The sequence below is a fragment of the Hibiscus syriacus genome, unplaced genomic scaffold (assembly GCF_006381635.1).
Source record: "Hibiscus syriacus cultivar Baekdansim isolate YM2019G1 unplaced genomic scaffold, ASM638163v2 tig00110402_pilon, whole genome shotgun sequence".
Lineage (NCBI taxonomy): Eukaryota > Viridiplantae > Streptophyta > Magnoliopsida > Malvales > Malvaceae > Hibiscus > Hibiscus syriacus.
The window spans coordinates 99649-124178 of NW_024062722.1; the positions used below are offsets into that span (position 1 = coordinate 99649).

Sequence of the window (24530 nt, forward strand, 5' to 3'; positions counted from 1 at the left end):
GTATATTGCTGTTAAAAATTTAATACATTTAGTACCTAAACTATTAGTTTTGATCCATTTTAGTACATCATCTTTTGATTTTTTTTTCAAAACTTAACATTAAATTTTAAACGAGATATTAAAATAAAACAAAAACTAAACTTTAAGCATCATTTTTTAAAAAAAAAATAAAACTTTAAATAATAAAACGAATCAAAACTAATAATTTAAATACTAAACGTTCAATTTACACACAATTATATTGTTTAATAATATGAATAATTGTTCTTTCCTCCCTTTCAAAATTAAAAGATAACAAATTAATCGATTTCTTGAGTGATCAATAATCTAAATTTAAAACCGAGACGTTAAGTCAATTAAATGAAATGAAATTTTACTAGTTCGAAGATAAAAGTTCAAATTTTGACGTTATAAATAAAAAATAGGTTTACAAGGATCATTTTCGTAATAAATCTCTATAATATACCTTATTTAGATTTATTGATCAATAATTTAAATACCGAAGATTATACCCAATATATATATATATATATATATATATATATATATGTGTGTGTGTGTGTGTGTGATTTTGTAATGGTAACACCTTCCTACACAAAATTCTCTAAAATTCTCTAAGGTCCTCTCATATTAACATTCAATCCAATCCAACCCTTCCAATTCCTTTGTCAAACTCGAATCGCTACGAACGTCACTAGCTCCGACTTCTCGATCAATTTTTCCGCATAAAAATGAGCTTACTCTTACGGGAGTTTCAAGTAGAAGCCGAGTTCTGGTTCGGACGACTTGAAAGGTTACCTCTCCCTCTTCCTCTCCCATCACGCCCTGCCGAACCCCCCCTAGGTCGACCGGAGAATTCGACTTGGTTTCCATATTCATTTCATCCAAAGCTTCGGTTACCACTGTAGTTTCGTCCCCTGAAGCTGTCGTTTCGAAACGTTCCTCTTCGGGAAGGGAAACTACCTCTTCCATTAACAACTGCAAAGTAATGGCAGCATCAGATAGGCCGGATAGGTTTCCAAAAACAAGTTATACGCGCACTATTTTTTGTACCTCTAGTTGAAGTTCTCTTTATCTCGACGACAGCTTGACGCCCTCCGATTGAAATCGGTGAAGCCTGAATGGTAAAAGTTCATTACTCAATATGCCCAATGACCTAACATGTGTATCGAACAGAGTTTCGGACACAAAAGATGATCATAAAACTATGTTCGTGCATATAATGGTGTTGATAATGCTCCATTAACCATCTAGATACCTACAAAATAACGGATATGTATCGAACACACCGGTATTTTGTAGGTTTCTAGGGGGTAATACCCATACCTACCAAATTTGTATATGTAACCCAAGTAAAAAGTATAGCGCGGAGAAACCGATGAACTTGAAACAATCCATCAACGTATATCAAACAGAGGTCGTACCTGAATCGCATCATTCATGGAGCTCACCGAGAGAAATTCAACAAAACCGAAACAGTACCCTTGTTGCTGAAGAAACAGAATATAAAAAAATCAACAAACGAATGCAGATGAAAGATACGTAATATATGCATTCAATGCGTAGGCAGCCGACCTTATTGTTCCTAACTTGGACACCCCCTTGCTTGATCGTGTAGACACCCGTTTTTGTCCGGGTCTTTTTTTTTAATATTATTATTATTATCGTTATATTATTATTATTACTATTATTATTATTAATTTACAAATTTTACATTTTTGTTGCAGGCTATTAAGCCCATCAGTACATCAAGCCCAACAAGCTGGAGCCCAGACCCGGTTCAGGCCCACAAGTACCCAAGCAATTAGGGTTTTAAACCCTAAACATATCATCATCCAGCCGCCGCCGCCAACAGCAGATGAACAGCTACCGCCATTACTGTTCCGGCCCACTCCGATGGTCCAGCCACCGTTCCCGCGCCACCATCGCCATCTACATTGAAAAATCAATCAAACAGTAACCCCATCAGTTCCAAATCAAAACCCTAAATAAAAAAATCCCTATAATCCCGAAAATCCGGGATTCAATCACCCTAAATCAACAACCCATAATTTCCATAAGCCTTAGATATCATTATCACCGAAAGAACCCTTAAATCCAACATGCAACCATTATGAAGAGGGGAGAGAACGAAAAGAAAAAGAGGGGGAGAAGATTCGGGTTTACAGAAAAAAAAACATTTGAGGAAAAAAAAAACAAAGAGACTACCGAGATTAGAACCACACAAAAGAAAGAAAGGAAGAAGAGGAGCGATTTTCTTACCTCGGTTTGGCATTGGAAGTTCGAGAGTCGCCGGTTTTCCTCATTTATTCGAAAGGTATAACCTAGATCTAGGTCTTTGGGGAGGGTTTTAGACTAAAGGAGTTCGGTTTTCGACATGGGTATGAACAGGGGATCATTTTGAGGGTGGTTTTCTCTCTCCTGCCGTCGTGGGCCGCCGTGAGCTCCGCCGAGAGCTCCACCGGCGGCGGCGTGTTCCTCTTCTCCAGAGAGAGATTTGAGAGAGTTTTCTCCCTCTCTCTCTTTTTGTTTCTGGGGCAAGTGGGAAATGAGGGAGATGAGAGGTTTAGCTCATGTTTTGGGCTTTTATTTCCCAGTTGGAACGACGCCGTTTGGGGGGTCAGGGTATGCGTGTTTCAGCATGAAAGGGTAAATAGCCCATTTGGTCCCCATATGTTCATAATCTTCCCCGTGTTTCTCATATTTTTAGGGTAAATCGCACTATAGGTCCCCGTGTATTTGTAACGTTCTGATGTAGCCATTAAATGAAGTTTCATTTATTTGATTTCAGATTCTGATGTTTCCTTATTTATATTTTAGTCCTTTTTATTATTTGTTAAGCTATTTTTGTTAATATTTGACATTGGTCACTATATTTGTAAATATATTATTTTAGCCATTGGCTTGTGTATGGTTTAATTCCTATTTAGTCTTTTAGGTTTCAGTTTTTCTATTTGAGTCTCCGTTTTATTTCTTGTTATATTTTCGTCCTAACATATGTGTTGATGTTTATGATAATTTTTATATATCAGGCCTGGAACTTGTGAAATGTGTATTTCAGTCCTTAAATTTTCTGTAATGTTAGTTTGGTTTTATGCCTATTCAGGTTTATTGATTTGTGATTAATTTTATTTTGATCATTGTATGTATATTAATGGAATTTATTAACATTTATGTTTTAGTCTTTAAACTGGGTTGCCTTCTATTTTAGTCCATCTTTGTTCTTAGTTTTTATTTTAGATGAGGTTTATGATTTTGGTCATCTGTTTTGCTTCCTTTTCATTTCGGTCCTTTATGTTGGCTTGTGGGTTCGATTGGGTTAATGTTTGATTTAGGCTTAAATTTTCTTTTAGGTTCATTTTAGTCACTATTTTAGTTCATTGTATATTTTTCTGTGGTATTCGAATCTGGTCTTGACATTCGTATGTATTTTATTTTAGTCATTGTTGTATTTAGATTTAATTATTATTCGGCCTTCATGTTTATGTTTTATTGCATTTTAGTCCTAAATTTCGTTTGGGGTTATTTTTATTTTTAGTGTCTGTAATTATTATTTCTGATTTTCTCTGTTTTTATTTATCATGTTAGTCCTTGTAATTTTATTATTTACTTTTTGATTATTATATTTGGTGATTGTAATATTGATTTGTATTTATGTCAATCGTATCTACATTTTTTTATGTTATGCATTTATTTATATCATATGTAAATAAATATGTTTAACTTTATTTGTGGTGTATGTTTTATTTTGTATTTTATTCCATTTCTTTAACTGTTAATGTTATCTGAATAGTTTGAAGAACGCGAATTTGTAGAACGGGCGTAGAAAGTATCACTTGATCGAAGTGGTACAATCTAATACGACGTTCAAACTAAATGGAACTTGAAATAAATCAATTTTAGTTTGTTAATTGTTAATTCATTTTTATTTTATATTGATCAATGCAAGTTATGTATTTTATTTTTTTGTATTGTCAATATTCATTTTATATTTGACCCGTATTTTATCGATTGAGGGAATATTCTTTTATTGATAAGAAATAGACGAATTAGCTTTTCCAATGGAGGATTGTTAATTTCGAGATTTCTTTTCGAATTAAAAAATTTTCTCTAATTAATTGATTCGAAACAAATTAATAAATGTTCAATAAACGGATCATATTTTAACTTTATATTCGTTTTGTAATTTCCACAATTTTACGACAACTTGTAAGCGACACAGTACCAATTTTGGGCGTTGTGGGGGTATTTACCTTTCCCCACACGTAACCGACTCCCGAATCCATTTAAATGAATCTTTGGTAACGCATACCGAATTTTGTCTAAAAAATGATTTTTCTTAAAATTGTTTTAAAAGACGTTTTTAGGTATTCGACCTACCTAACCCAAAGGTCGATGGCGACTCCCTTTTCTATTTTATTCAAATTAATCCAAATTCCCCGATTTCTTTTCAAATTAAAGTCATAATCTTTTTTTAAAAATAATATTTAATTGTTTTACCTAAAAAAAATGGTTATGACAGCTTGGCGACTCCACTGGGGACTTTTTTTAGAGAGTCAGGCTGTATGTCGTTTACATATTGTCATCTTGGTGGAAATTATGATTTCTAGTTTTTAGTTAATTAATGATCCGTTTATTGAAATTTTTAATTGCTTCGTTTTTTTGTCGTACTAACATTTTATTTTTGGCTTTCAGCTTTGTCAGGATTTTATCATTTTTCCTTGTTTCGTTTTCCTTTTGGGTCGAAGGTTCGATCCAAATTAGTTGGGGTGAATGCTTTACTCTCGTAAGAATTTATTCTTCGTATGAGTTTTAGCAAATAACCCATGGGATACATATCTTATACCTTCGTAGGGATTTATTCCTCGTATGGGTATAAGACATTGAATCCCCTCGAATTGAACTCGTTCCGTTTGAAACCTGTAATGGGTGAGGATAGAGGGTTTGGCAGCCCAATGGGGCACCGACATCAAGGACAATTCGAGTCCCTTTTTCCAGTTAGAGCCAAAACCATGCATATAGTGAACCGTAGAACGGTCACCCTAGGTATAGCTATATCGAACCTATGTCCGTCAGTAGGTACCCAAACTAAGTGTACACCAAGGAGGAGCGTTTCTAAACCCTTATATTTTGCTAAGTTCGTAGAATTTATTTTCTTTTCGAATAAAAGCATGCGAACTAGATATCATGCGGTTAGGACTAATTTCTTGAAAATAGATAATTGTGGGTAGAAAGCATGTCCGGGTAGGATTGCTATCTATTGAAAGCATGTTCGGGTAGATATCATGACGGGGTAGGTGTTATATTTATATCTGAATAACATTTTTACCCGTATCAATTATTTTACAAGTACTAACTAATTTCTTTTCTTTTATTTGTGTGCACTAACTTATCTATTTTCTGTTGTTTGTGTCTTTTTTTCATTCTTCTTTGCATTGCATCATCATAACATATTGCGAAAATGTTGATCAGCAAGGGGATATTCGAGAGAAAATTTTCTCAAGAAGAGATAAAAGTTTTTCAATCAAGCAGTCACATATAAAGACATGCATCGAGGGCTTAAAGAAGTTAAGGGTGCTAAAATGAGAATTGCTCGATGATCGTGCAATAGCCGATACTGAAATGACGATTCATTGATTTGAGGAAGAATCCTGTAGTGGATTCTCTTTTACGATCATTCCAACTCTAATCATTGAAGAGTGGCGTAATGACTTCAACACCGCTGGGCCTCAACCGAGTTAGGTTACATAGCAATGAGGGGCATCATTTTCGAGGACGAAGATCCGAGACGAAGCATTGATCTACTTCAGACTCAACCATCTAAGCGAAGTCAAGTCTGTAAAGGGGACTGTCTTGTAATGTGAAAACTTTTATCTCTGGTGAAAATTGTTCTAAAATATTCGTCGTTGGGATCAATATTTTTGCATCTGCATTTTCATCATTACATTTTGCACAACATTCATTTAAGCATTGTTACATGCATTAATCATACATTGCGGGAAACTTTAAGGAAACACTTCTAACTGTGCAACTGCATTCACACAGTATTGAGAATGGATGCAAAATTCGAGCAACTGAAGAAAGAGCTAGAAGAGAGTTTACAAAAGATGCAAGCTGAGTGGGAGGTTAAAATGGAACAGATGCAAAAGACCACCGTGGATCGTATCTTGCAAAACCAAAAGGACATAGTTGGCCAAATGGTAGCAAAAATGGCTGAGCTTAACCAAGGAAAAGGTAGAGAGAAAATTTCCTTGACCCGTGAAACAGTTGAATGTGTGAAGGCACAGGCTAATTCACGACCACTTATCTCGTCCAACAGGATTCCTAGTCACCAAGCGACGAGAAGAGCCAAGAACGAGATCCCAGAGAATTTGAAACAGTGGTGCAGAGAGACATTTCAGGGAATGAGAGGACAAACCTCTCACAACGGGATGGATGCAACAGAACTAGTACTAGTTCCCGACTTGGTACTCCCGCCCAAATTCAAGATGCCCGAGTTTGAAAAGTACAGGGGAACCAGTTGCCCCAATGCCCACCTCACGATGTTTATTCGAAGGATGACTGGATACACTAACAATGATCAGATGTTGATCCACTGCTTTCAAGACAGTTTGATTGGACCCGCTTCAAGGTGGTACCACCAACTGAGTCGTTCTCAAGTCCGCTCCTGGAGGGATTTGGCTAGTGCTTTTCTGGGCCAATACAAGCACATGATTGATATGGCCCCCGATCGAACAATGCTTCAGAATATGGGGATGAAGAATTATGAGAGCTTTCGACAGTACGCACAACGATGGAGGGATATTGCATCTCAAGTGCTTCCACCAATGACTAAAAAAGAGTTCATCACTCTATTCATCGATACATTGAAGTCTCCATATATCGACTACATGATAGGGGTTGCCACTAAGAGTTTCTCTGACATTGTCATGTGTGGAGAAATGATCGAAAGAGCATTCAAGAATGGCCAGATAGGAGGCACTAGTCTTTCTGACAATGAGGAAAGAGATGAGATTAACATTGAAGGATCTTATCTAGCTAATCTGGGGACCAAACCTCATAAGACATTCCGTCGCATCAATCCAATCCCAATGACATATGAGGAATTGCTCCCAATGCTAGTTGAGAGGAACCTTGTGACTCCAGTTCAATCCAAATCAAGAGAGACCCCATATCCTGAAGGCCATGATATTAACGCCATATGCAGCTATCACATTGGGATCTTAGGGCATACCACTGAGAATTGTAGGGCATTAAAGTGCAAGGTCCAAGATCTGATTGATTTAGGGGCATTAACGTTCAATGTGTGATGGGGCATTCTGATCAGGAGCAGGCTGGGGGCATCCATCAGTAGATTTTGTTGCATTCTCATACATGACATCTTGTTTGGATTTGTTTTTCTTTTGTTCTTCTTATGTTTAAATGTTTGTAAATCACTTGACTTTTGAACAATTTCAATAAAATGCTTCCTTCTTAGGAAGTGAACAATGAGCAAATTTTAATCTTGAATTCTTTGAATATCATTTTAATTAAAAGCATTTTAATAATTGAGGTTGTAAATCTTTGACAAATGACAAGATTGAACCCTTGAAAAATAAAGACCCTTTGATCCTAATCAATCATACATCAAAGCAAATACCCTTCCCTTGAAGGAACCAATCTAACCATCTCCTCGCATGAACAATCAACGATCTTGGCATTCAGGTATGTGTTAGGAGCGGACAAAATGGGGCAACTAGCACATGAAATTGCAAAGCAAATTAGTTTTTACTTCTGTTAGTGACGTTCAATGATGAGCATAATCTTCTCGGATGGAATGGCCACGTAGATGAATCTAGTTTAGGTCAGTTGCTTGGGAATTAAACTCTAACGATGAGATTTTATGATCTTCAACAAACACCGAGACTATAACAGGTTTTCCTCAGCGAGCTTAAGAAATGGAATCTGTAAACAAAAAAAAAACATATATATGTATACAATAAAGCTGAGTTATTCCGCTAAAGCAATTGGTAATAGAGGAAACTCAAAAGCCCTGGCTTTATGAATAGATTGCATTCAAACCATGACATTGATCGGGTACTTGGCAATCCGGTGTTTGCTCCACTGTGATTGTCAAGTCGAAGACTTTGTGACGACATGAATCCTTCAGCTAGCCTGATAAAGGCAATTATAAAATATATGTACAATAAAGCTGAATTCAGCTAGCCAAACAATGGCAAATTAAATCAAATTTACTAAATAAGGAGTTTCGGTGAATATGGACTAAGGGAGTTGAGGAACGCCTGTTATAGTCGACTTCACACGAGCACTCAGAAATCTCGTTTTTAGACCGATATTTCTGCACTACCTTGACTAGGTAAGTCTACGAAGCTTGAACAAATGGAAGATTTCAGAGAGCTGAAATAGAAGTGTTCTAAAGAGTTTAGCAAGTGACTATGCTAGTTGGTCATTTTGTTCGCCTCCGATTAAAATGCCAAATCAAGAAAGAGGGGTATGTCATTATCTTCACGATGACCAAATAGAGGAAACAAACCCTGGAATTTAGGTTGCTAACCTCTAAAACAACATTTCAATCTGGTTATTTGTCAAAGATTTGTAGCTATCAAAGATTAAAAGAGCATTTGATTTTTGATATTCAATGAATTTATTTTTTTGTGATTTGTCAATTGTGAAACCTAGAAAGGGGCAATATTTTCAAATCTTTGATTAAACGTCTTTCAGAACTCATCCAATTGATATTTTCAAACTTTTGAAAATAAAAGAAGAAGAAAAACATTTCCAAACAAGATAATCTCTCTGGAGGCATATCTTGGTATTCGACAAATATCTCTCAGAAGCTCAAGATCGAAGTTGGGGCAAGAGAAGACAAATTTGTGGGGCAAAATTTGATGGGGCAAATAAAACAATTGGTCTCAGGTCAAGGTTTGCAAAAGTACACCATGGTGGAAATGAAGACAAACTGAATCAATGATAGAGTGAAGACTGCTCTCGCAACCATTCTCCTTTCAGCTCGAGAAAAAACATACATCAACATATATGTACATACATACATACACTAACATACATGTTACATAAGTTTGCATCTTTGCATCAAACGTTTATCATCATGTGTATTAAAGACATTTTTCTCCTCACTTGAGGACAAATTCAATAAAAAATCAAATAAATTTCATATTGACATCTATCATAACATCCAAAATAGTTAGTCAAAAATGCATCATTCTGATCTTTTCAGGAAATAAGAGCTCGGAAATAACCAGATGTTTTCAACTTGAAAGAACAATGCAATCCACATATTTGGCTTCCTGAAGTCAACAATCAGATCTTCTGAAGACGTTTCCTCAACATGCAGGAATCAATAGACAAACTTTGAGCTATTGAGATTATTTTCTTTCAAAAAATAATAATAATAATAATAAATAAAGTGTCGTCTCACTAGAGATAGTTTTCTTAAAAACAAATTTTATTTTGTCTCGCTTGAGACAACTTTCTCTTTAAAACAAATTATGTCTCGCTTGAGACATTTTCCCACAAATTTTGAGAATTTTAAAACAAATTGCGTCTCGCTTGAGACATTTTTCCTTTGAGATACAAATTTTGAATTTGATTCACTAAAAACAAAATTAATCTCACCTTAGATTGTTGTTTCTTTCAAAACAAATTTCGTCTCGCTTGAGACCTTTTCCCTTTGAGATCCAAATTTCGAATTTGTTTCACATTAAACAAAGTTGATCTCACTTGAGATCGTTTTCTCAAAAAACAAACTTTGTCTCGCTTGAGACAATTTCTCTAAAAACAAATTTTGTCTCATTTGAGACTATATCTTAAAGCGAATTTCGTCTCGCTTGAGACATCATTTTCTCTCATAATACAAATTTCAAGGTTGTTGTACTTAAAGCAAAATTAATATCACTTGAGATTTTCAAAGCTGATTTGTCTCGCACGAGACAGTTTTCCCTTTAAACAAATCCTGAAATTGTTTCATTTGAAACAAAATAAACACTTTTGAAAACACCTTTGAGATTATTTCCATATAAACAAAATCGACAATCTTTGAATCTTTTAAAACAAAGTTTTGTCTCTCTTGAGACAATTTTGTGGAAAAAAAAATCTTTGAGAGTGTTTCTTTAGAAACAAATCTTTGAGTCTGTTTCTTTTGAAACAAATCTTTAAATCAATTTCTCCTGAAACCATGATCCCTAAAGATGGCCAGAACTCTTCATCACGTATGAGCCGTGCCATCCCCTGACCAGATCTCCTCATCATGTAGGAGCCATGTCAACCATAGATAACCAGCCGTCCTCATCACGTAGGAACCGTGTTATCGCCCTACCTAAAGATGGCCAGAACTCTTCATCACGTATGAGCCGTGCCATCCCCTGACCAGACCTCCTCATCACGTAGGAGCCGTGTCATCCTAGATAACCAGCCGTCCTCATCACGTAGGAATCGGGTTATCACTCCTCCTAAAGATGACCAGAACTCTTCATCACATATGAGCAGTGTCATCCCCTGACCAGATCTCCTCATCACGTAGGAGCCGTGTCACCCTTAGACGACCAGACATCTTCATTGCGTATGAGCAGTGTCGTCCCCACCAACAAAACTATCTATTTTTTTAAACCAAAAAGAGGAGAACCAGACAAAAACGTGTTTTCTTGTCGTCTTTGCCCTATTCTTGTTAACACAAGAATGTGCAAAGAGGGGCAGCTGTAGACACCCGTTTTTGTCCGGGTCTTTTTTTTAATATTATTATTATTATCGTTATATTATTATTATTACTATTATTATTATTAATTTACAAATTTTACATTTTTGTTGCAGGCTATTAAGCCCATCAGTACATCAAGCCCAACAAGCTGGAGCCCAGACCCGATTCAGGCCTACAAGTACCCAAGCAATTAGGGTTTTAAACCCTAAACATATCATCATCCAGCCGCCGCCGCCAACAGCAGATGAACAGCTGCCGCCGTTACTGTTCCGGCCCACTCCGATGGTCCAGCCGCCGTTCCCGCGCCACCATCGTCATCTACAGTGAAAAATCAATCAAACAGTAACCCCATCAGTTCCAAATCAAAACCCTAAATAAAAAAATCCCTATAATCCCTATAATCCGGGATTCAATCACCCTAAATCAACAACCCATAATTTCCCTAAGCCTTAGATATCATTATCACCGAAAGAACCCTTAAATCCAACATGCAACCATTATGAAGTGGGGAGAGAACGAAAAGAAAAAGAGGGGGAGAAGATTCGGGTTTACAGAAAAAAAAACATTTGAGGAAAAAAAAAACAAAGAGACTACCGAGATTAGAACCACACAAAAGAAAGAAAGGAAGAAGATGAGCGATTTTCTTACCTCGGTTTGGCATTGGAAGTCCGAGAGTCGCCGGTTTTCCTCATTTATTCGAAAGGTATAACCTAGATCTAGGTCTTTGGGGAGGGTTTTAGACTAAAGGAGTTCGGTTTTCGACATGGGTATGAACAGGGGATCGTTTTGAGGGTGGTTTTCTCTCTCCTGCCGTCGTGGGCCGCCGTGAGCTCCGCCGAGAGCTCCACCGGCGGCGGCGTGTTCCTCTTCTCCAGAGAGAGATTTGAGAGAGTTTTCTCCCTCTCTCTCTTTTTGTTTCTGGGGCAAGTGGGAAATGAGGGAGATGAGAGGTTTAGCTCATGTTTTGGGCTTTTATTTCCCAGTTGGAACGACGCCGTTTAGGGGGTCAGGGTATGCGTGTTTCAGCATGAAAGGGTAAATAGCCCATTTGGTCCCCATATGTTCATAATCTTCCCCATGTTTCTCATATTTTTAGGGTAAATCGCACTATAGGTCCCCGTGTATTTGTAACGTTCTGATGTAGCCATTAAATGAAGTTTCATTTATTTGATTTCAGATTCTGATGTTTCCTTATTTATATTTTAGTCCTTTTATTATTTGTTAAGCTATTTTTGTTAATATTTGACATTGGTCACTATATTTGTAAATATATTATTTTAGCCATTGGCTTGTGTATGGTTTAATTCCTATTTAGTCTTTTAGGTTTCAGTTTTTCTATTTGAGTCTCCTTTTTATTTCTTGTTATATTTTCGTCCTAACATATGTGTTGATGTTTATGATAATTTTTATATATCAGGCCTGGAACTTGTGAAATGTGTATTTCAGTCCTTAAATTTTCTGTAATGTTAGTTTGGTTTTATGCCTATTCAGGTTTATTGATTTGTGATTAATTTTATTTTGATCATTGTATGTATATTAATGGAATTTATTAACATTTATGTTTTAGTCTTTAAACTGGGTTGCCTTCTATTTTAGTCCATCTTTGTTCTTAGTTTTTATTTTAGATGAGGTTTATGATTTTGGTCATCTGTTTTGCTTCCTTTTCATTTCGGTCCTTTATGTTGGCTTGTGGGTTCGATTGGGTTAATGTTTGATTTAGGCTTAAATTTTCTTTTAGGTTCATTTTAGTCACTATTTTAGTTCATTGTATATTTTTCTGTGGTATTCGAATCTGGTCTTGACATTCGTATGTATTTTATTTTAGTCATTGTTGTATTTAGATTTAATTATTATTCGGCCTTCATGTTTATGTTTTATTGCATTTTAGTCCTAAATTTCGTTTGGGGTTATTTTTATTTTTAGTGTCTGTAATTATTATTTCTGATTTTCTCTGTTTTTTATTTATCATGTTAGTCCTTGTAATTTTATTATTTACTTTTTGATTATTATATTTGGTGATTGTAATATTGATTTGTATTTATGTCAATCGTATCTACATTTTTTTTATGTTATGCATTTATTTATATCATATGTAAATAAATATGTTTAACTTTATTTGTGGTGTATGTTTTATTTTGTATTTTATTCCATTTCTTTAACTGTTAATGTTATCTGAATAGTTTGAAGAACGCGAATTTGTAGAACGGGTGTAGAAAGTATCACTTGATCGAAGTGGTACAATCTAATACGACGTTCAAACTAAATAGAACTTGAAATAAATCAATTTTAGTTTGTTAATTGTTAATTCATTTTTATTTTATATTGATCAATGCAAGTTATGTATTTTATTTTTTTGTATTGTCAATATTCATTTTATATTTGACCCGTATTTTATCGATTGAGGGAATATTCTTTTATTGATAAGAAATAGACGAGTTAGCTTTTCCAATGGAGGATTGTTAATTCGAGATTTCTTTTCGAATTAAAGAATTTTCTCTAATTAATTGATTCGAAACAAATTAATAAATGTTCAATAAACGGATCATATTTTAACTTTATATTCGTTTTGTAATTTCCACAATTTTACGACAACTTGTAAGCGACACAGTACCAATTTTGGGCGTTGTGGGAGTATTTACATTTCCCCACACGTAACCGACTCCCGAATCCATTTAAATGAATCTTTGGTAACGCATACCGAATTTTGTCTAAAAAATGATTTTTCTTAAAATTGTTTTAAAAGACGTTTTTAGGTATTCGACCTACCTAACCCAAAGGTCGATGGCGACTCCCTTTTCTATTTTATTCGAATTAATCCAAATTCCCCGATTTCTTTTCAAATTAAAGTCATAATCTTTTTTAAAAAATAATATTTAATTGTTTTACCTAAAAAAAAATGGTTATGACAGATCGATCCAAACTTCTTCAACTCCTGATCGAGATGCGCAGCCGTCACATTGAAGGGCAAGTTTCTAATGTAAATGGAATGGCCTTCAACTGCAAGTTAAATATATTTAAAACATGGCTACTCATACTAAAATAACATCGTTTTAGTTCACACGTAACCGGAGTAAAAGAAGCAACTAGCTTCTTCTTTTCTATTCGCTCCGAGGTACAACAAATTATTTCCGTAAACACAACGTAGAGAAAAACGAAAGATACCTTCCTCGGGAATGTCGTTACCCTTGGGGGCATCATCGCTAGAAGGTGCAGATACTTCTGGCGGAGCAGACGCTGCAGAAACAGGAGGCTGCTTCTCCGTTTCCTTGGGCGTCACTTCTGTAGTATTAGAAGGTACAAAGACTCTAGTTGGCCCTAGACTTCCTTTAGCTACTTTCACCTACAACAACAAATAATAACCTTAAACAAACAAATGTTCGCAAATTCTGTCGAACGAAACATATTCACTTATAAACTCACAATCGACGCATAGGATTTCTTTGCAGAATCCTCTTGGGCCGAAGGAGAAGCTGATTCAACAACTGCAGGAATATCGTCACCGTTCGAATGAGAGTGGGGATTCACAGCAGGCATTTTTTCATTGACCAACTGTTTTTCCGAGTCTGACGGCTCGTGAACTTGTTCAGCAACATTTTGGTTCTCTTCCACAGGTGCAGTAGCTGGATCAGGTGCAGGAGGATCGGGAATTTGTGTAGGCTCTGGAAGCAAAATCAAATGAATATCGAAACAAATCTAGATTAAACAAAAGGAAAATATGGTAAGAAAATGTCGCTTTACCAGGTGCTGGTGTTGGATGCACTCTAGGAGCATCACTAACACCATTAACTTTATGTTTCTCCAAGGGTTCACCATCTCCTACATACCTAAACACATCGTTCAGAACGAAATACCCGTTGTCTTGAGGAGCAAGGAAAAAAGATTGCGCAAATTTTCTCTTCAAGTTATCTTTGCCCGTTAAACATCCGGTTACCAATACAGTTACTCCTTCCATGTAAGATTTCTGAGCATCAGCGGTATTAATCTCGGCCTTATGATTTGTGTAATCGACGAAAAGAATCTTCTCATTAATACCCTGTTAAAGAAAAACAATATTGCAATTTATTTGCACTTCAGAGTTCACATACTGTCTGCAACTATAACATAAGTATATATAAATTCATGGACAACAACAGGAGGGCAGCCCCCCATTCCCCTCAAACACTACCTTAAATATTGGTAAATTTTCTATTCGGCCCCCTCCCCGAAATAATTTATTATTAAATCTTGACCCTAAGACAAAATTCTTGACTTAATCCCTGTGCAAATTATTAATTTTTGGCTAAATGTTCAAATCCGGACCAAACCTTTTAAGGGCTGCTCATATAAGAGCCAAACCTTTCAAAATGGTCAAACAAGGGCTAAACCGTTTCGAAGGTGCTCGAATAAATACCAAACCTCTTAAAATGGTGATTAAGACACTGTTCTAAGTTGGGATTGTGAAATTTTATCAATTAACTGAGATCATTTAGCGAGGTCCTACTATATTACATCACCCTTAACCAGGCAATAGCTAATGAAAGATCATTTACTGATGCAAAACTACACTGCATACGGAACCAAACAAATTATAGGAACTTATAACATGCTATAGATTCAAAATGAAAGCTAAGACGAATGGCGGAAAACCTTAGAACCAGCCAAAGAAACAAACATCTAGAGGCAATAACAAGCTTACTTGCATGGTTGTAACCGATGTCATCACACCGTTGGAATCCGACCGGCTAATCACACTTGAATCATGATAGAATCTATGAGCCAAATCTGGAGAGTTATAGAGAATGTGGTAATACTGCTCGACGAAAGCATTCCCAACAACTTGGGCGCTCGGAGTAGCCGGGCGAGCTGCCGTTTCCAATGCCATCTGCAGGAAGAAAAACACCACAAATAAGCCACAGGCATAACATAACTTCAAGCTCAAATGAAAAGGGGCAACCCCTTAAACTACCAAATCTAGTAGAAATTAGTGATGAAATCAAAATCCTAAATACTAACAATTTTTCTAATCAAAACCTATAAAAAAGGCTTAATTCACTATTATTTACCTACATTCACTACTATCAAAGAACAAAACTTTTAACAAATATCCACCAAGTAAAAAACAAAGATATATACAATTATATATATACACATATATAGACATGCTTCCTTTGAAGATTAAAAGAAAATATGGGGAAAGTGAAGAAAAGGGTACCTGAAAAATGGGAATGTTGAGAGCTTAGAGAGAGATTGAGAGTTTTTGGTTGCAGGGAAAGAGATACTAAGGGAAGAAGAAGACAAAGAAAATTACGGAAGACTGTAGAGAGAAAAGGTACGGTTTGTTTGGTTTTTGCTTAGGGTTGTTTTCGTTTTAAAAACATTTAATGGTAAATTATATTAATAGTCACTAAACTTCAAGAATGATATTAAAAATTTTAGGGTGAATTATGCATTTAGTATTTAAACTATAAGCTTTGGTCCGTTTCAGTATCTAAAATTTCAATTTTTTCAAAACCATATCTAAAGTTTAATTTTTATTTCATTTTAGTACCCGTTCAAAACTTAACGTTGCGTTATGAAAAAAATTAAAAGTTTAGATGCTAAAATAGACCAAAACTGATAGTTTAGGCACTAATCGCATTAAAATTTTAATGATGTGTACTAAAATGAAATGAAAACTAAACATTAAGTATGATTTGAAAAAATTAAAAGTTTAAATATTAAAACGGATTAGTACTAATAGTTTAGATACTAAATATGTAGTTTACCCACTGTGCGAATTTCACTAAACTTTAAGAATATTTAATTTAAAAATTTGTTAAAGTCATTATCGTTAAAAGAAAAAATATTATATTGGAAAAATAATATAATGATACAGGCGAGATAAAATGGATGAAATATTATCTTTTAAAATTCTAAAAATTACATAAATATTGTTGCAAATTTGATTACCTTCGAAACGATAAATCTGATATATATAAACTCTAATTGCGAGTGTGCTTTCTCTCGTTGACCTAATTTTTTTTTATTGATGTGTAATTTATCTAAGTTTTTTTCGTTTTTGTTGACCGACGATAACATCAATTTTAATGTTAGTTGCTAATAACCGATATTTTTTATTGTCTATTTCTTTTCTTATGTTGTATCTCTATTTTTTTATTTTCAGTAAGTCTACGTGTATAACATGTTTCCTTCTATCTTTTAGCATGTTTTTCGGTCAATTGACCTTTTTTGATTTATCTATTTCAAAGGTTAATCTGACATCGTAACAATTGATCAAGATAATGCTTATCTGATAGCTTGTTGATCTTCCCCGCTTTAGACCCTCAGATTGAATTTAAATACAGATTTGAGTTTGCAGATAACTTTTCACGTCGCTCGAGACTAATTTATGTTTTGTCGGTAACCTTTCAGTAATTTAATCCCCTGTTATGATTCGTTTACCAATACGATCATCTATTTTTATTAAAGTTTTAGAGTCTAAAAAAAATACTGAATTTGAGTCTTGAGAGCCTTATATACGGGGACCAGTAGAAGGTTAGTGAAAATGGATGAAAATGTTGATGTTTTTTTAATGTAAAATTTGATATTTATTTTTCTAATTAGGTATCTGACCTTAATTTACTCGTTCAAACCAAATATGACACACTTTATGATCTAAAAAAAAGTAAACTACATCAAATATCGTCGAACTTTCGACGTTTATATCGTTTATATCACCGAATTTTTAATTGTCAATTACAACATTGAACTTTGATTTTCATTTCAATTATTCTACTAAACTTTTAAATCATTAACAACACGATGATTGGCTGACGGCTGCCAGTGTAGACACATCACCAAAACGATTTCATTTTGATCCGACCGTTAACGATTTAACGGTCCAAAAGTATAATTGAAACGAAAATTAAAGTTCAGTGCTATAATTGGTAAAATTAAAAGTTTAATAGTATAAACAATACAACGTCCGGAAGTAAATAAGAAAAGGTAGAATAGTTCTAAATGACCCAACAACACCACCACCAAATTATGAAAGCATGGAGGACCAAAATCTAAGCAAAAAGTAAGCAATTCCCGGAAATGAATCCGCCCTAGGCCTATTGTTTCATACTTTCTATCAATTTTTTTCTTGCAAGTAAGTTGCTTATGCTAAACTTTCATTTCAAGTGTTCGAACCGCAAGTTATGTCGGAAGATCCGCGTTATTTTGTAGTTCGGACCGGAGACATGAATCGATAACCTGGCTGTAGAAACCCCAATCTTGGTTTCTTTTAGTGATAGCTATCTGACCAAAAGGGTTTCGCTCGACAAAGTTCCGTACATTATCGGCCGAAGCTAACCTTTCCAAGTAAACTTTAAGATCACCCCCTTCACCTAAAATAAATACAAGATACATGTGAACGCTACTTCGGAAAACATTAGTAGACAGATAATTCAGTTTTCTTTCTTATTCAACATTCTTCGAACCACGGAACTTAAATAATTTCAGAAGTCGTTTTACCTAATATATTATCGTTCATGTCGAACTTGAATGAATGAGGAAATACTGCAGTATGCGGCTACAAAGATGAGCAGAAAATCGAAAACAATATCAGGTCCTATGTTAGAAAGACAGACAAATAATAGTGACCTAAACCAAAGAAATGGTGTAGTCTGTTAACTTACAGGATTAAGCAGTGCTTTGTAGGGAGAATCATCTATCAACAATGTGTTTGACTCATTATAGTATCCCTTCTCCCATGGAAGATCGGGATCATGTTTTCGCCAAAGCTTCCTCAAATCTTTAAAAACCAAGGGCTTGTTTTTATGCCCGGGTGTATCAAATCGTGTTGCGGTGCAGTCGGATGAATCCTGATTAATCGTTGGCATGAAGCAAATGGATCAGAGTTGGAATTGTTCCCAGTTTAATTGCATATAAAAATTGTATTTGATGTAAAGTGCATTGATGAAATTAGACCAGTATATTTGTAGGTACTCATAAAATCTTAAAGAAGTACAAGGACATTCGAACATTATAGCAAAACAACATATTAATTCATGATTTGTTCAAGTAACAGCACTGTCAATATCTTCCTATGCTATCACTTATCTTAGTTCTCACGTAATATAGCATCAAAGCAACTAATCCTCAAACTAGGGAAATCAAATTCTGTTACTCATCGAGACAAGAAAGCAGGACTTTTTTCTTTTCTTTTGGGAACAGAAAGCAAAGGCCAAATGGCTCAAAGGTTCAATTTTTGCTCTTGATAGTGATTGAACACCAGTCAGCTAGAGCACTTTCTAGGCAATGACACCAAGCAGGTCTTTTCTTTCTGTTCTTTTTTCAAAGAATTCAAAGCAAAGGCTCAAAGATTCATTCTTTAATCTTAATGGTGATTGAATGGGAATCACCAAGAGCATTTACTAAGGCAGGGGAGCCAAGCAGGCCTTTTTTTACTTACGCAGTGGCACCAAGGTAATGACAAGGCAATGGTATTAAAGATGACTTAAAACAGAGTATACAAAAATGTAAAGACTTCTGCAGCAACGCAAAGTTTTAACAGAAAGTAAAATGAAACAGGCCATAATTACCCAACAAAACAGCAATTTACGTTTCATATCTCCCATCAGATAATCAATAAATTTTTCAACATTTTTCCTGCAAAAGTAAAAATTCCAGCAAATAAGGTAACATATTAATTCTCCATTGCATCTATCCAGCATTAAGAAAAGGCCATCCATTGTTTGGTTCCCAAAAAAATGAAAAGTACCTATGTCTTGAAGACCAGATACCAACTTCAAACCTCTCACAACAAAACTTTAAAAAATCATCACAGTAGGGTCTTTTAAACACTGTGAAAAGAAAAGGGAAGGAAATTCCAAATTAGTTTTAAAAATAGTTTGAACATAAAATGCATTAACCTAGGCAAACGAAGTTTAGGACACCAGGTTCTCACTTGCCCGTCCTGCAATGTATACATCTGGAGCATGATCATTCGGCGGAGCATAGACTATATCAGCCAGAATCCCATTCAAATCAAGAACAATAAGTTTTTTCCTTGAGTGACTAACAGGAGGTATACCAATAGCAAGAGATACATCATTTGTTACATTTGCATCAAATGAATCACTCTTTTCTTCACTGTTTCCTTTATCCGATGGAGTTGGACCTGAAACAGTATCCGTTTGATCAGTGTTAGTAAGGCCAACTTCCTTAACCAAGTCAGCCTCCATGTTTTTCCACAATCTCCCCTATTCCTTCCTTTTTTTTCATGTCCCTGTCACCAAAGGCAAAAAGTATCAAATAACATGATGAAGCAAACTTCTTAGTATAACATACAAATTTTAGGCTCAGAACTATTAGTTAACCATTCACGACTAGACATAAAACTTTATCTTCATTGTTAGCGACCAACCAACAATTCAATGGATTGGACATCTAGGCAAAGACTCCTCCATATCAAGAGTCTAAAAAAACAAAAATAAAGGGGAAAAAAACTCTAAATGCTAAAATACATTTTCTAACTCAAGTCATCGAGTTAAATTACAAACTATCCACAAAACAAAATGTGTACTTCCTATTTTATAAGCCAACGAGAGCTAGCAAAAACATTATAGTCCCAACATTAAAAGCCATCTTCACCAGCTTTTGCACTTAGGTTTCAAGTATAGATAGTTGTATTACAATCCTACGCTGCTTAGACTCAGGTTGAGCGTCAACAACTAAAACGTACCAAACAAATGTATGCTCGATATTCATATCCAAATATATTGATGAACCTATATTATGATATAGCAAATAAACCCCCTCTTGGCGGTTTTCGGTTAATCGATCGAGCTTAAAATATATGAAATTAGTGTTCGACGCAGATACTTCAAGTAAAAGAAACATAGTCATGATAATTATCTAACTATATATATAAGAGTCAGGATTTGTCCACACCCTGTAAAAACATTTTAGGATTCAGAGAATATCTCCTCATTTTCTACCGTTAATATCATCGATTCATACAACATCCAATCATCTAAAAAAGTGTAGAACTAAAAATCTATACCAGATGTAAGCGGATCCTAAACCTGTATATAATAATTATCATTTAAGTAATCACTATAATGCAAAGAGCATTCTTGGTGAAAAGAATTAAAGCTTGAAAAACATACAAAAATAACTTCAAAAAGATCGCAGAGACATAAAAAAAGAAAATTCCCCAACTGGCATAGTTAGAAATTAGCATATTACAAATTGAAACAATTTGCAACGATTTCTAGGGTTTCTTGTAAAAAAAACCCCGATAAAATTGTATCTCGAGCGACGAGAAAGACAATTAGAAGTAACTAAACAACACATTAAACTCTAAAAAAACCCAGAAAAAATAGATAATTGGAGAAGAACAGACCTTTGAGAATTGGGATTGAATAGTTGACGTGAGAGATGGGATTTAGATTTTCGTAAAGAGAAGCTTAAAAAAAATGGCATCTTTAAATATTGGATAAAAGTACACAAATGGTCCCCTGATTATTGGGTATTATTTTGTTGAGCATTCAACTATTAAAAATTATAAAATGATTTAACTATATGGTAGTGTTTTGTTGAGTCCCTTAATTATTAAAAGTTATAAAATAGTCATTTGACTACATATATTTCAAACTCGTCTTTTTTTTGTTAAAAATTTAGCAGTTATTTGAACTAGACATTGACTTGCAACTGAGAAAAGATAAAATCTTATCCTAAAATAGTATATATTGTATAGTCATTTGATATTATAGGATTATATTTTATCAAATCTCAGTCAATACGTTAAAGTCCAACTCAAATGCCCATCAAAATTTTAACGAAAAATGACGAGTTTGAAATATATGAATAATTAAGTGACTATTTTGTAATTTTGTAAAGTCAAAAAACTCAATAATCAGCATCCTATAGTTATAAGATTATTTTATAATTTTCAATAATTGAGGGATTTAATAAAATAATATTCTATAATTGAGGGACCATTTGTATATTGTACCCTTAAATCTTTGGGGATATTACCATTTACCGCTCTTACTTACCCCTCACCGTATGAATATTTCCTTTTTACTTTGTTTAAACCACTTGTAATTTAAAGGCAGTTATTTCGGTCTGCTATTTATCCGTCCAATCCAATCTTGTCATTCACAATTCTTTTAATTTGAAATTTTAAGATATGTTTGAGAAGTGATGATAAAATTAATCTTAAAAAATTTGATAAACTACGCATTTAATTCTTAAACCATCCAGCTCATTTGGTAGAGAACAAGACTCTTATCTTTGGGGTCGTGGGATCGAGTCCCACGGAGGACATTTCATAATTCGGATGTATCATACGGAAGCTGCTCTCAACCTGGCGTTGGGGGAAACCTACTATCCTACCTCTAGGGATGGCAATGGGTCGGGTCGGGTCGGGTTTTTGGGCCACCCGACCCGAGAAGAAAGGGTTCTCCACCCGTGACCCGACCCGACAAAATTAATGTTTCACTCGATCCGACCCGACCCGAATATATGACTTAGAAACCCGACCCGAAATAATAAAAAAAAATTAATTCAATGAAAACAGTGACTTAATTGAAAAAAATTATATATGGAGGGATATTATTGTAATTATCCCTAAATATATAAGATAAAATTATATATATTTTTCGGGTCGGGTCGGGTCGGATTTTTTTACCCTAAACCCGACCCGACCCGAAAAGTGCATTTAAAAAAAACCCGACCCGACCCGACCCGAACCCAATTTTTTTTAAAAAAAATCCGACCCGATCGGGTCGGGTCGGAACCCGTCGGATTCGGGTTGAGTTGACATCCATACCTACCTCCCTCTTACCCCATTACATATAGGAATAAGGGTCAGCTAATTTTTAGTACTTAAACTTTTAGTTTTTTTAAAATTATATCTAACGTTTAGTTTTTGTTTTATTAGTACTTACTGTTAAAAATTTAATGCGTTTAACACCTAAACTATTAGTTTTAGTTCGTTCTAGTACCTAAACTTTTAACTTTTTTTCCCAAAAATTGACGTTAAATTTTGAACATGGGTACTAAAATATGAAACAAAAGCTAAATTTTAGGTACGGTTTTGAAAAAAAATTAAAAGTTTAGGTATTAAAATGGACTAAAACTGATAGTTTAGGTACTAAATATGTAATTTACCCTAAATTTTTTTTAAAAATTGGCTTATATCACAAATAAGTATCTAAGGTATATATTCTTTTTAATTTAAGTACCTAAAGTATTTTTTGGTCTAAATAAGTACCTAAAGTTATATTTTTTTGTTAAAATAAGTATCTAAAGTATTTTATGTGAAAATAGGTATATAAACTATTCATACTTATTCATCTAAGTTCTAAAAAAAGTTGATTGTGACATTAATTAAAGAATATTTTAGGTACGTAGACGAAAAAAATTGAATACTTTATGTGTCTATTTTGATAAAAAAAAATACTTTAGATACTTATTTTGACCAAAAATATAACTTTAGGTGTTTATTTTGACCAAAAAATACTTTAAGTACTTAAATAAAAATGAAACATACTTTAAGCACTTATTTGTAATATAAGCCAAAAAAATAATAAAAGTAATATTAAATTTTGCATAAAATAAAGTCTAAAGTACAAAAATGGTCCCCCAATTACAGGGTAATTTTTTATTAAGTCATTCGACTATTAAAAGTTATAAGATGGTCCTATGACTATAGAATGTTGCTTTGTTAAGTTCATCGACTATTAAAAGTTACAAGATAGTCACCCGACTATTCATTATGTTTCAAACTCGTCATTTTCAGTTAAAAAATTGGTGGGTGTTTAAGCTGGACTTTAACATGATGATTGATTGGAATATGATATTCGTTTGAGATTATGATATTAGCTTTTATCATATCACAATCAACATGTTAACGTTAAACTTTGAATGTCATCAATTTTTTAATAGAAAATTACAAGTTTAGAACAAAATGAATAGTCGGAGTAACCATTTTGTAACTTTTAATAGTAAAGGGACTCAACAAAGCAACATTATATAGTCGGTGGATCATTTTGTAACTTTTATCAATCGATAGACTTAATAAAGTAATATCTTGTAGTCAGGGGGCATTCATGTGCTTTGCCCTAAAATAAAATAAGAGAAAGCTTTTATTATTTTTGTAAGAAAAAAGGAAAGATTTATTAAAATATAAAAGGTAAGATACTAGGTTTGTAATTTAAAGTACATATTTATTAGATATATACGTGTGACAAATTGTTGCGTCCCCCACAAAACCTTTTAAATTAGGCCAAACACTACCTAACATATTTTAGGGTAAACTACACCAATAGTCACTAACATTTGAATAATTTTTTGTTTTCCCATTAAAGCTTCAAAAGTAACAAATCGGTCACTAACTATACCGATTTGTAACAAAATGGTCACTCCATTGTCATCCTCGTCAATTAGGGCTGTTCATTTGGTTAAAATCGAATCGAACCGAACCGAATTAACTATAACCGAATTAATCAAACTTTTTTTTCTTTAACCGTTAACCGAACCGAACTTTTTTCCGAAAATATTAACCGAACCGAATAAATTTAGGTTAATTCGGTTAATTTTTGAATTAACCAATTTTTTTTTTTAAAATTTTTCTAATTTATATAAAAATTAAATATTTTTTAATTTAAAAAAATTTAAATTAATTTAATAATATAATTATAAAAATATTTCAGATAAATTTTTTAATTAATTAATATTGATTTAGGTTTAAAAGTTATTGTATCTTAAATTATTAATTGGGTTTTAAATGGTTTGGGATTAGCCCATATGTTATATAATATATATATATAATATTTTTTAATTAAAAAACAGTTCACAATTAATT

General features: G+C 34.0%; 2 protein-coding genes and 1 long non-coding RNA gene across 3 annotated transcripts; all 3 read right to left on the minus strand.

Moving 5' to 3' along the window:
- Positions 1-735: 735 nt before the first annotated feature.
- Positions 736-1612, minus strand: LOC120123557. The gene is made up of 4 exons (XR_005516206.1): positions 1576-1612; positions 1425-1490; positions 1054-1117; positions 736-978 (listed from the first exon to the last, which is right to left on the minus strand). It is a non-coding gene; the product is annotated as an uncharacterized LOC120123557 (long non-coding RNA).
- Positions 1613-1831: 219 nt separating this feature from the next.
- Positions 1832-15995, minus strand: LOC120123682 (nuclear transport factor 2-like). The gene is made up of 7 exons (XM_039142518.1): positions 15903-15995; positions 15387-15572; positions 14450-14744; positions 14132-14370; positions 13874-14051; positions 13619-13708; positions 1832-1932 (listed from the first exon to the last, which is right to left on the minus strand). Exons 2-7 carry the CDS (start codon positions 15570-15572, stop codon positions 1832-1834), a joined length of 1089 nt encoding a protein of 362 aa, XP_038998449.1. The 5' UTR covers positions 15903-15995.
- A 1618-nt stretch (positions 15996-17613) lies between these two features.
- LOC120123556 (uncharacterized FCP1 homology domain-containing protein C1271.03c-like) lies at positions 17614-21108 on the minus strand. Its single transcript, XM_039142407.1, has 7 exons — positions 21063-21108; positions 19623-19943; positions 19437-19518; positions 19258-19324; positions 18352-18537; positions 18188-18245; positions 17614-18060 (listed from the first exon to the last, which is right to left on the minus strand). Exons 2-7 carry the CDS (start codon positions 19897-19899, stop codon positions 17870-17872), a joined length of 861 nt encoding a protein of 286 aa, XP_038998338.1. The 5' UTR covers positions 19900-19943; positions 21063-21108; the 3' UTR covers positions 17614-17869.
- Positions 21109-24530: the final 3422 nt, after the last annotated feature.